General features: G+C 36.3%; 1 protein-coding gene across 3 annotated transcripts in view; it reads right to left on the reverse strand.

Moving 5' to 3' along the window:
• LOC139141862 (probable U3 small nucleolar RNA-associated protein 11) overlaps nucleotides 1-13,918 on the reverse strand; it is a 248,198-nt gene that overhangs the window by 220,368 nt on the left and 13,912 nt on the right. The window contains exons 8-9 of one of the 3 annotated variants that reach the window (XM_070711602.1): nucleotides 12,580-12,644; nucleotides 9,695-12,541 (exon numbers count right to left, since the gene is read on the reverse strand). In XM_070711602.1, coding sequence (XP_070567703.1) covers nucleotides 12,523-12,541; nucleotides 12,580-12,644 — 84 coding nt within the window. In that variant the 3' untranslated portion in view covers nucleotides 9,695-12,522. Of the gene's footprint in view, nucleotides 1-9,694; nucleotides 12,645-13,918 lie in introns of those variants that run through there. The other 2 variants (XR_011554264.1, XM_070711601.1) reach the window with 2 other exon arrangements.

A 13,918-nucleotide genomic window follows, 5' to 3' on the forward strand; every position in this document is an offset into this window, starting at 1 on the left:
ATCCTAATATATAGAATATATATAATATAGTATGGCTGCCGCTGTAGGAATAACAGTTTTGGGTGCAGTTCTGAACGCCACAGCATTTACAGGTGGTTCGATTCTAGGTCAAAAGTTATCAGGTCAGGGGGCAGAACTGGTAAAAGAACGTGAGAGACATGATCGGGCGCTTGAAAAGTTTAACAGAGATACCGAGGTATCGAGAATACAGACAGAAAGTGTATGATTGGCAAAAATGAAGAAAGATAAAAGCTACAAAGCAGAGGCAGACTTGTCAGCAACAGATGAAGATTTACAAATTTATGAAGAAATAGTGTTGTCGCTCCCAAACCTGTGTTAAGTTCGTATTACCAGCCCTCCGAAGTTCAAAAGAAATGGGAATTGATTTATGTCGCGGGCGGATTAATGTCAGGGGGAATACTTTTATTCTTAATGTAATATATAGGCCATTATGTTTGGTGAGAAAAATATCACGAAATTTCTGGATAGGCATAAAGACTTATTTGGATTTACTATAGAATTAGAATGGTGCCGCATGCGTCGAATAAATAGACACGTCCTAAGAGTTAATCCAGGCCAACGGCTACGTGATGACCAATTGTATCATAATATTCTCAGTTTTATTAGACAATGTGAGAAATTGAATTTTTTTAAGAGAGTGGATTTCATTAATGTTTTTCAAAACGCTGAGGATGATGACATGACGCATCATTTACAAGAATACTGGGTTTTAAAACTTATTAAAGACACGGGAAATCGGTTTATTTTTCAGTCAGATTGCAATATTTATGTTAAAATGTAATTAATATATAATGGATAAAGAGAGATTGACGATACAATTGGCGAATAAGGTTGAACAATACAGGAAATCATACAGGTTAGCACGGCGCCTAAAATATGGGATTTATGTGGTCCAGGGTGTTTTAGCAACAAGTATAATATGTATATCAATCCCAGTTGTGGCATTGATGCCACCATTATTCTTATCATTAGTGCACATGCCCACAATCGCATTATTAATTAGCCCGCTCATAAATTAACAAAGAAAGATAAACTTCTGGTCTGCCTAAGATTTTATGAAATTCTTCATATGTGGTTAGACCCTAGCAATGCTAGGGTCAGGTGTCGGTCAGGCCTTGGTGTAGATATACAGCCCTTTCTTGACGAAATGGAATCCTTTGAGAAAAGCCCTGTTTTCACAAAACCATACAAAATACACAGAAGTAATCATCAAATTCATTTTAAGAGAAAAAATAAATATATTATAAATGAACCACGAGAGTGACAACGTTAACGTGCGTAACATAGTCTTTGTCTATGGTCAAGTATTAAGCAAAGTTGTAAACTACCAAGAAAACAAACCCGCGGACACGGATATGGCTCTTGCTCTCGCTATAAGGCTGTTTTTAATCAGACGCTGTCACTGTCACTGTCGCTACTGCTCATAATGCTGTCACTATCGGACGTAATTTGTACGGACTCGTATTCCGGACGCCTTAATTTATACGACTGTGTACGGACTCGTATTCTGTGGTGTGACACATTTTTTTTTTACACTTCCTTTTATAAAGTTTACAGTTCGCAATTCTGTTTTAATCGGACACATAAATATACTGTTTTCTGTCAGTAAAATTACTTCTCGTGATTTTGGTTTTTCACTATCAGGTGTCAGTAATCGTTTCCTTGTTCTGGAACGGAATTGGGCCTTGTTGGCGTTCCCTGGGACGTCGTCCCCGTTTCTTTACTCTGGAACGGAATTGGGCCTTGCTGGAGTCCTTAGGGGCGTTTCCCGTTTTCTTACTCTGGAGCGGAATTGGATCCTCTGGCGGTCCCCCTCGCAGGTATCCAATAATCCAATCTACTGTTGTGTAATCTTGCTGTAATAATCTTAGACTTGATGCCTGCTAAACATAAACAAAGTGGCACATTTGGTTTAACATCCCACTGTGTTAGCCTGATGAGTTCAGTGTGTCCCATCAATTAAACAATATCTTAGATGCAACTGTGGTGATTTTCATTGTATTTGCGTATAGACCAACAGGTACAATTCACGTCGATTCTACCATGTTATTGACATGAAAGTGTACTCAGCAGTCCTTGCGAAATAAGTCCACAAAGTAAGTCAGCCTAAAAGCAAAGAAAGTCCTTACCTCAAAATTACGGGCGTGGGATTTATGAGGGTATGAAAGACTGTTTGTCCGTATTAAGATAAGGGTTCGCTTAACTTCGAAAAGCCGACTTACTTTGGTTAGAGGTTAACACCCACCCGTTACTTTCGCTTGCCTGTTATCTAACCACAAGGGCGATACGCAATATTGGGCAGTAACGTAAGTCGACTTCAAGACCCAAAGAGTGATTTTATGTGTCGTTGAATCTTTAAAGTTACATCAGTTCTGAGTCTTTTAAGCAGAGGTCCATTTATCTTTCTTTCACGGATGTGACTTGTTGTGTGTACCGGTACTTTGTTGTCTTTTCTGTGCTGTTTTGTGTCTGTGATTGTAACAATTGACTATGTATTAACAAATTTCGACCAATAATGTTTGGATTCCGGATGAGTATGATCGTACCTTTAGACTGGTACATGTAGTAAGACTTTGTTCAAACTGTAAAGCCAAGAAGGGCATTAGTATTACGACATTTAAAGAGGCGGAACTGGGTTTTCGATTAGCTTGTTGTGTCTAAAATTACTGAAACAATGATCTCTTCAGCAAAACGTTTGTAGTCTCTTGCAGACTACATTGTTAAGAGTTTTGAAAAGCGTTACACTTAACCCTATTTTGTAAAATTTCAGTTGTTAAACATGTTTAAATTATGAAAACAGTATTTGCAATTGATTTCCAATGCCGAAATTACCCCGAAAAATATGTTTAGTTTTCTTCCCGTGATGCCCAATTCAAAAGTTGTATCAAATAAGTGATTTTGTTGAAATCCAAGATGGCCGCCAAATGACGCCATGGGGCAATATTTGATTTTGGGAACATCAAAATTCATTTACTACACCCTAAGAATTACAAAAATGTAGGTTAGAAAAATACATCCATGGGATACATGGGAACCCTATGTTTTGACTAGACTATAAGCAAGCGTTCTGATTTTGGCAAAATTAGATTTAAGGTAGAACGCACCCCAAAATTAAAAGTTTTCTGATCACTTTGAAATTTATGGTACTGATAGAATATGACCCACATGTCTTATTGATGGAATAAAAATATTGGGTCATCCATCTACTTTTGGGGATATGGCGCCCTCTATTGGTCATTATTCCTGGCGGAGACATATTTCCTACTACCCTTTAGAAACAGCCTTAAAAATTATTATTTTGGCTGTCTAGTCATGTTTTCCGGTGATTATGGAATGAACCTATCATACACGTCTTAATTTAAACACAGTTGGTATTTGTTTGCATTATATCATCATTCGGTGTCCTTTTCAATGTGGAATTACGTACTTTAATTTTTGTAAAATTGGCACATTTTAAACTATTTTTGCCATTTTCAGATTTAAACTTTTGCTGAAACTTTCAGATTAAAATATATTGGCTATGTGCAAGAAAATAAGGCTAAAAAATTAAGGGGTCACCACTTACATTTTTAAGGTAGGAGAAGTCACAGCTGGTCTAAATGAATGGTTTAATAGCTTGGATGGATGCCCGGTAATTTTGGTTGCCATGGTAACAAAATGATGGTAAAGTATAGGAATATCATGGATGTAAATAACAAATAGTAATGTTTTGTTTAAACTGCATTACATAGATCAGAGCGAAATTAAAAGGTACAATTCAAATGCCAAGTTACTCTAAAAGTTCCGCTTTTAGTGCGTTATTACAAAGCTTAGGGAATATTCTGCTCCTATGCATCCACTGTCTTTGTGATAAAACAATTCATAAAGTTGCGTTAACTCCTTTATATAATTTACAGTCCAATAATTGGACAGGTCGAATCATATTTACAAGTGATAAGTGGTGGCAATAGAAATATGCAGACAAACATCAGGAAAAAGGGCTGTTTTGGCATACCGGGAGTGCACTGTGACACACTGCGCAGAACTGTGCACAAAATTCCAATAATCGAGGCGCGGTGTACTTTAAGTAGTTGCAACGAAAACCTTACATAGAAATAGAACCAGTCTCCTCTACTTAACGCGTGACTAGTGGTGTTCTCTTATACGGCCCAATGTTTGCCACAGTATCTTATCGTCTGTTTACATGAGCTGAGGTCCCATCTGGCTCCGAGCTGAAAATGTTATTCAATGAATTTCCTCTGTGGATATTAAAACCACCAATAGTTTTTGTACATACTCTTTACATGTTTCATGCCTGCCTCTACATTCAATATGACGTACGACAGTAACATTAATATAACCCTTTGCATGACATCCCTTGTTAAAGCAACAGCCGATAATTTTAATAAACATCCGCAGGTGTACTGACGACAAAATTTTATGTTCAAGATTTCCATAAACATTAAATAATTAGCAAACTATTATATACAAAATGGCTAATTAGCTTACTTTTTTGACAGAAAGAGTCTGAAAACAGGCGAAATATGAATCTGACCGTAGCAGACCTATGCTAAAGAATAGACAATACACGCAAAGTGGTACCCTCAAAGCATTCTCCTTGCAAAGACTACTTAGGAATTTTAACCCAGCTGGGAAGTCTGACCGACAGCTAGTATTTAGTCTCTGCCACGGGTTAGACTCCTTAGCTAGGTTAGAATTATGCGTTATCCTCTGTGTGGAGCTTGCCCTCGAAGCCGCTGGACACGAAGAGCATCATGGGAATAGAATGTTGGTGCGCGAAAGCGTGAAGGGAATTATTGACGTAAGTGCTAGACTTCCCAATCGTTTGCAAAATTATAAATATATGTTTAATTTTCAATTCCCCAATCGTATAAATTTATTAAAAACATTTTACCACTATTTCGTAACATTCCATATCAGATATATGATACAAGCGACATAGCAGCCGATACAGCTCCGCTGTGGTATTGGCATAATGACACAAGGCAGCTATTAAAATGATTTATACAACAAACAATAAATGAGCTGTTTGACCAGTGTTTTCATAAAAGAATTATTTTCTAATCACCTTCAAAAAACACAAATATACAATTGTAATGATTTAAAGAAATCTTACCCAAGTCAACGTTAGAAACATACACAGCAAATGTCAAAAGAAATTGCACAGGCCATTTTGGACAAAATAATTCCTTTGACTTTCGGAAACAATTGCCCTTAAATAAATGTAAATATGCAAATTTTACCATTCTTTGACTTGATATGACTCACTTCACTCATGGAGACCTCCATAATAACTTTACAGTCAAATAGGCTGTTTAAGAGAAGACCAGTTTTTGACCGAGAACAGCAAAAATTGCCCCAAAAATTACAAATAAGCAAATTTCACCACAATTTGGATAAAATCTGACTAAGGTCACCCCTAGGGACCTGCATATCAAATTTCAAAGCTATCAGCACAGTGGTTTCAGAGGAAGAGACTTTTTGACCAAAAACAGCAAAAACTGCCCCAAAAATACAAATATGCAAATTTCACCACAATTTGAACAAATATGACTAAGGTCACCCCTAAGAGCCTAAATATGAATTTTTAAAGCAATAGGCCAAGTGGTTTCGGAGGAAGAGATTTTTTGACCAAAATATAGCAAAAATTGCTCAAAAATACAAATATGCAAATTTCACCAAAATTTGAACAAATCTGACTAAGGTCACCCCTGGGGACCTGCATATCAAATTTCAAAGCAATCGGCCTAGTGGTTTCAGAGAAGATTTTTTGACCAAAAACAGCAAAAATTGCCATAAAAAATCCCTAAAAATACAAATATGCAAATTCCACCACAATTTGAACAAATCTGACAAAGGTCACCCCTAGGGACCTGCATATCAAATTTCAAAGCAATCGGACCAGCAGTTTCTGAGAAGATTTTTATGACCGGAAAAAGGAAAAATTGCCCAAAAAAAAAACACGCAAATTTCACCACATTTGAACAAATCTGACTGAGGTCACCAAGAGTGTACTGCATACCAAATTTCAAAGAATTTGGACAAGCGGTTTCAGAGAAGAAGGCAATTGTTGACGGACGACGGACGAAGGACGGACGACGACGGACAATCAGCCTACCTCTAAAGCTCAGCGTCGTTGACAGCGGAGTTAAAAAACTGTACGGCCCTGATATGAATTTTAGAGACCTCGGTCGTACGGCGGATGGGCGCCTCCAAGGTCGGGCCCACCCGCCGCTCTACCTCTGGCCCGAATTAGGGCCGTAGGACCCGAGGTAGTGCAGCGGATGTACCTGACCTTGGAAGGGCCCATCTATCGTAAGACCGAGGGCCCCAAAATACGTATCAGGGCTGTAAATGTCTCATTATATATCATATAGAACTATACAAAATTTAGGAAAACATTTTGGATGTAATTCATGCACGTTGGGACTTGAAAATTAAACGTCTATTCACAATTTTGCAAAAACGATCAGGAAGCCTTAGCACATTCCTCTTGCGGATCGGTATGTCATTTGTTTATGTTCTGATGTTCAAGAAAGTGCGCGCGCCCTTACGAGCTCGCCTACAGGAACGTTGCTCTTCCACAACTCTAAATATTTCGAATGGCGTTTATTTGGATAATGTTTGAATAGTCACTGCCCTACTCACGTTAGCATTCAACGAAGCCGTTGATTTGATAAAGACGTCATTATTTACTGAAAACATCGATGAAAATGTTCTAACAATAAACTTTTTCGATCCAATTCGGCGATTCGTTACCCCATTAGCATGCGCGGCTGCGTCTTGAAATAGATTTGGCTGCACGCGCTTCCTTGTTCTAAAGGAGATTAGGAGCACAATGTGCACATCCAAATCATTCTCCACTGCAGAGTTCTCATCGCACGCGCGGTATGTGTTCAATTCGGCGATAAGAGTCTCTGCCACAGGTGTCCTGTTTACGTAAATTACCACATACCAATCCGCCGGACCACAGAACTGCCAAAAGTGTAAAATGTGTGAAATAAACGGAAATAACCAATATTTAAAGGCAAAAAATGATTTTCTTCCCAAGATTGTGAATCCCACTTCTTGTTTACCCCAAACGTAAAGGGACTGGTCAGTTTCTCGGAGGAGGGGGGGGGGCAACCCTGTTTTTGATAATGGTGATATAGTAAAGGGTCACCATGTTTTGGAAGGAATGCTCAATAGGAGATCAGTGTGTTTTCAATTGTAAGATATACCAGCCCACAATCACATAATCGTATGAAACAGCCCCAAATAAAATCATTCAGTTGCAACATATCAGAGATACACCCGCGATATCTAGATGTTCGCAAATTGAAAGTCTGTTTTGCAGTCTCTGAAGTCATTATGCTGAAATCTGCAATTTGATAATAAAACCTGATCCTTGACTGTTTTCTCTTTGAAAATTGTATGAGAAAGCAGCAAGAATATTATACATTGATACACAGTCACATATACATGATAAGGGACGGACCATTAGATCTTGGGAGGGGGTGGTAAAAAACAGGAAAAAAAATTTTCAGAGCAGAAAGTTAGGAAAAAAAATCTTCAAACTAGTTTGCAAAATAAAAAAAAATAAATAAGAAGACAAATGCGTAAAAAAAAAATCTGCAAAAGTCTTTAAAATCTTGAATTTTTTTTAGATTTTACCGACAGGAAGCAACTTTCTGTATTTTTTAGTACATCCTCCAGGCACATTTTTAATTTTAATTTATACATTTAGAGTGACTGTATCCCTTATACTGGAAGTTGTGATTATCTTATCTTTTGTATTCTGATCACTAATTATAAAATTAAAGAGCCTGTTTTCTACTTCTTTCCTGCGTATAAATCAAGCAGGTACACTAGGTAAAACATTGAAACTATGGTATCGTTGTCAAGACAGAAAGTTGTATTTGCCTTTAAGATCAAGGTAAACAGATGCAGGCCACATCAGGTTCATTTTTTTCACAGCATTTTATTGCAATGACGAATACAAGAATGGGTGAACAAGTAAAAACAAGTCAATAATGATAAAACAACATATCAAGTCATTATGTATTATTTTGCTTTTTAAAAGGCATTTTCAATTTTTTTCTCAAAAATCAGCCTCAAAAAACAACAGCAACACATTTTTTAACATTCAACAATGCACTACGTAGAATGCCATCTAATCCAACAAATCCCAACACAAAGACACACAAAAGGGTTGAACTTTGAAAGTTTCTCGATAGCAAATACTGAATAAATCTGCATGAATAATCGTTTGTTTGTAGCAAATGCTGAATGACAATTATCTGAAGAATTTTTCCACCACAAAAAAAGAGCATGATTTAAACAAATCTTAAGGGACTTATGTAGCAAATTTCAAAGAAATTGGACAAGCCCTTTCAGAGAATACAGATTTTTTGACCATGAATGGCACAAATTGCCTAAAAAGACAAATATTGAAATTTCACCACATCTATACACATCCAATCAATTTGGACATGCTGCTACAGAGAAATAGATGTTTTGATCAAAAACACAAATATGCAAATTTCACTGTATTTTGCAAACAGTTTCTCAGCTTGTCAAAATCAATTGTAAATCATGAGATATGCATGTGATGTTTGGTGGGGTGAATGTAGGCATTTCACCAGGTAGTAGAAAGGGAAGCCAGGAAACCAAAATAGTCAATTTTAAAAACTATAGGAAGCTACTGAGGAGCAAGACGACCATGTTTCAGAGGAAGATGTGTAATCTGAAAAAAATGCTCCCCAAGTGCCACAAAATAACACCATTTTAATCTCTATTTTTCAAAAGCTCCAACAGCAGCAGGGGACACACCCCTCCTGACCCCCATCTGCACCACATCTTTGCCCTCTTTATCTTCAGACAGCGACGAACTAACAAAAAATTATAAATCTGAAAATTTACTCTGAAAAAAAAGATTTGCACAGCTAATCTTAATTGGAAAAAAAAAATTAAAAATTTACGATAGTAAAAAAAAATTTCACAATTGCATTGTGACCACCCCCCTCCCGAGGTCTAATGGTCCATCCCTAAGATAATTTTCATTCTATACCTTCAACTGAAAGGGAATTGTTTCTCCATGTTTCAGATTTTTCATTGAAAGGTATATGTTTGTAATGCATAAAATGACCACTATTAAACCAAGGATATTTTTGTTAGAGCTGTCTTTCAGTCTCTAAGAAAAAAATCCTTTCTCAGTTATAAATCTCATAATAATCTAGCTCCTCAGGGCTTGTCAGGTTGTACAGTCATACAGTCCACTTTTTTGCCACTTCTGTTGGTGGTTTTGGTGTTAAAGGGCATAATAATAAAGTACACTTGTAATGCCCCTAATCTCTGAACAGAGCTCTAGGCGCAATAAGATGATTAAACTGGTTCTCTATTCTCCTATACAACTTTCAGATATACCAAGAATTTTACCGAGCACATCAGTCCCTTCAGCTATATGCCCTTATTCAAGTAACAAAGTCATAAACATGACCAATATCAATTCACAGTCAATATTTGCAACACTAGCAAGTAGCTGCACCCGGATGTGCCATGGTTGGCTGAGTCATAGTTACTTGGAACCCCTCAAATGGCATAATTATTACAACATATATAACTGTCCTGCAAGAGCTGAATTTCCAGTAATAGAAGTTCTAGGATTTAAAATATTTATATACCCCACAGTACCATTTTTATTTAACATTTTTTATTTCTATACAAAAAAGTGATATCACGAAAAAATAAAACTTGAATTAGTTAAGATAATACATGTTTTGTCAAGAAATAGTATACTTCAAGGAGTACACTCTTAGAATGGTGGTCACGAGACAACTGTACACTGTCCTGTAATTTATTAACGGTCATGACCTACTCAAAGAAAGTTCAACAAAAACATTCGTTGACCTCCTACAAAACTGATAAGATATTAATATTCAACACCGGTGGCACTTAAATTAGTCCACATGTCTAAAAAGACAAGCTTTGGCTTAAAATGGCAGTACAAGCTTAAACATACATTTCCTACTTGTAGGTAGACTTAGAACCAGGAACAAGTTAAAAAATTTTACATATGAAAATCTCAGACGCTCAGCAATTTTATGAAAGTGTGTATGTATTTGGACACATATACACAATTCTTTTTAGCCTTTTGATGACGTGTGATAGATTACCTACACTCATGCCAACATCTACATGCACTCACAAAAACCATCCAAAGACATTGATTTCAAATGGATACAAGCACGTATATGTTCCATTGTGGTGTGCATGTTAAGTTGCCAATGCACATTTCGGTCCATGTCGGCTTTTTTTAAGTTATTATATTTTTTCTGATTTTTTGAAGTAGCAAATCTAAACACAGATGAAACATAGAGCATCTAAGAAAATTACTGAGAAACTGAAAGCTACCAGTGCTTTTATTTGCATATATCATTGAAGATATTTTAATATCAATCTTTCGTGATTAAAGTGATCACATCATTAAAATGTTTAGTTAACATCAGTCTTTTTTCTCCACATGAAAATATGCAAAGTAGTTCGCCATACAAACAACAGTTCATTTTCTCATATTGCTTAAAGTTGCAACTGAAGTTCTGCCAAAATAAAGCCAGGTGAATTATAACCTAATTTATTGTGCACAAGTAGCACTTGTATGCTAAACATTTTAAAGTTCCTTTGAGCAAGTTCTGACATGTAGTACATGACTACTCCATGTACTACTTCAATTTCTGTTGTTTTCCCATTTCCCATTTTTCCTTTGACAATTATAAAAGAGTATTTCAGACGCTATGAGATCCACATATATTTATTTCAGGGAACAGTTTTCTTTTATTGCAACATGTGAGATTTAACATGGCATACATCAGGCATTGTCTAGGGTGCTGCAAAATATAGAACATCTGTGAAAAGTAAAAGATTTCAAATATAGCTATTTTGCAAAGTGATCCTGGTCAGTGTGTGGTACTGACAAATTTGTATTCACCTCATTTTGATCACGCAAACTTCAGTTCTATTTCAGAAAGTCGTTTTACAATCACAGAATAACATCTGTGCATATTTTTCAAACTGCTGACTCAAAATTGGAACAGAGAACATGACAACAGAGGCTGTGTTGTATACTGACAAAATTTCAACAAAGCGTCAACTGGTATTATCAACATCCAAATATCTTGCAGTGTATTTTCTTATCAACACAGATTTTATGACAGTTGAAGGAGTTCACAAACACAAGGGATTTCAAAAGTTATGTTGATGAACAGTCTTGCAAATCATACACATACCTTGCCACTTATTGTGGTAATACAGCAGCTACATGCAAGCCTGTGAAAATAGCATATCTGACTGAAAGCTATTCTGATCTCCTGGATTCTTGTTGGATTATCATTTAGGAAAGTATGGCAACCTAAAAGGCCAACTACTCATGTTACTTCAACAACAACTACCAATATTTTTTGGGTTTTTTGCATGGAAATTCATCTGTGTTGGTAGCTGCATTACTGTCAGTTAAACTTTTGATCTGAACAGACTAGATTTTTATCACTGAATTTTTCATTTGTAGTACTACAACTTTCCTCAACAGAATGACATATTATTTGGCCCAAAATAATAAATTGTGCTGTTCCGATTACATGGTTTTCAAAACAGGATAGGTAGGTTGGACAGGAATTTTTTCCAAAATAATTTTATTTTTAAATATGCATTTTTCAGGGGTTCAGGGCGTCAAACACTGGCCACAAGATTTCCTGAAAAATGTATTATATATATCATACATTTAAAAGTGAAAAAATACATATTAAAAAGACATTTTTGTTCAAGCAAAAACCAAATGCCACGTAACAAACACGTGATTTTACAGGTTTTTTTCTTTCTTTCTTTTTTTTTACTTCCGTGTTTACGTAGCTCTAAAAAGTTTAGGGTAGGCAGGTAAAAAATAGGGTAGGTTGAGTTATCGGAGCAGCACAGTTTTTTTTGTTCAGCCTTATACAGGTAGGTAAGCATATCTGACTGACAGGTATTCTCATTTCCTGGATTCTTGTTGGATTATCATTGATGAAAGTGTAGCAAACTAAACAGTTAACGACTGATGCTGATTCAACAACATATACTGATGTTTCTTAAACTCCAATGCCCCTCATCCCTCAAAAAGTTCCACACTGTCCAAATCTGGTGACTGACAAGGAAAATGTACAATGGTTTCAAACATGAGACATGTCCTCAAATAATTTATGTAACACAATGGAGTACAGGTATGTATAAAACTTTTGTATGTAAATCCACTTCATGACAATAATATGCATTGCAGGTCAGTCACATGATAAACATTACAATGACTGTACATTTTCCATACACGCAGTCCTGAATATAGACAACATTATCAGAGCAATCTTCAGTCAAGGAAACCTCTCAGTCATTGGCAGCACATGGAAGGATTTTCTGTGTAGATGACATCAAAGTGTGTGAACTGACAGACTATTCTATGCTATCTCTTTCTCTGCATTGCCCATTTGTATACAGCAGCTATCTCTTTCTCTGCATTGCCCATTTGTATACAGCAGCTATCTCTTTCTCTGCATGGCCCATTTGTATACAGCAGCTGAATGAGCAGTTTCTTTCTTCTCTTCCTTCTTCTTCCTATTGTCCTGTAAACAAGATAGAATCATACTTTCAGAAATTCATCCCTGGGCTTCATACCTTGTATAGAATCTATTGGCATAGCAATTAACCCTTTGAATGCTGTAATTTTTCCCACCAAAATTTTAGAGCAACATTTTACCAATTTCTATGAATTTTTCTGTAATGTTTTTGATAATTTTGGACCAAATTGACATCACATTTCGTTGGCTACAGTTTTTTATCAAAATTTTGGCAAAAATCTGAAAAAAATTGAGCAGGTATGCTTTATACAGGCCACAAAAATTGACTTTGGCACTCAAAGGGTTAATAAAGCTGGACACTTACGAAAGTTTCAATGCCTTCACAAACCATATTTCTTTTCTGAAATCAGCAAAAATACGGAATGTGCTTTACACTGATAATGCTCATATGTTATGTGATTGTTGAAAACTTACATCTTAATTATATTCCTATCAGAGCAGTGTCTTATTTAAGGCAGGTTTCACAGTAATATTTTAAAAGTTTTCCCCATTTTACATTGATGTAATCACATTAAGGTAGAACACGCCTACGGGACAGAAATACGGGATTTCAAATTTTATCCATTCTCTTCTGATCTACCACTTGTGACATTCATTTTAAAGCTCTTGGTGAAAGAAACGTTTTTACTGTCTTAGTTTTTCAAAAATCGGAAACTTTATTTTTCCCCATAGAGTTAACACAAGGATGGCCGTCATTTTGAATTTCAAAATTTGCGAAATCTTAGATAATTAAGTTTTGCTAGAACCAAATTTTTCATGATGACTCCTGATTTTTATACTTGCTTTGGTAAGAGAATGGTCAGAAGTTTCATTGAGGAAAGTTTGAGCAAAATTTCGAGTCTTTCACTTTCGATGTACATTACCTTGAGGGACATTAGAGGTGGTACAGGGATTCTCATGGCATTTACCTAGCTGCCTAAACCTAGGAAAAAACAATGCACAGTCAGCTGGGGCCCTACCTAACCTACATCCTTACACAAGTGTTCAACTCTTACTTTCTAATTTTGACTCATTAACATTCCTTCTTTGGGGGTTGGTTTTTAGGGTCAAGATCCGGACAGAGCTCTTGTTATTTCACTGAACTTAAACTATGCATGCCACTGGACACAAATATAGACAAATTTCCTGCATCTGTACAAAGTATGCTAAATTTTTTAGTTTTATCCTGAATTCATGTCTGCCGCTGGGTAAAACAATGGATTGAGTTTGTACTGTGATAATGACTGACGGTCAGTCCAACTTCAGTCAATGGGAACAGA

The sequence above is a fragment of the Ptychodera flava genome, chromosome 10, assembly GCF_041260155.1.
Source record: "Ptychodera flava strain L36383 chromosome 10, AS_Pfla_20210202, whole genome shotgun sequence".
NCBI lineage: Eukaryota > Metazoa > Hemichordata > Enteropneusta > Ptychoderidae > Ptychodera > Ptychodera flava.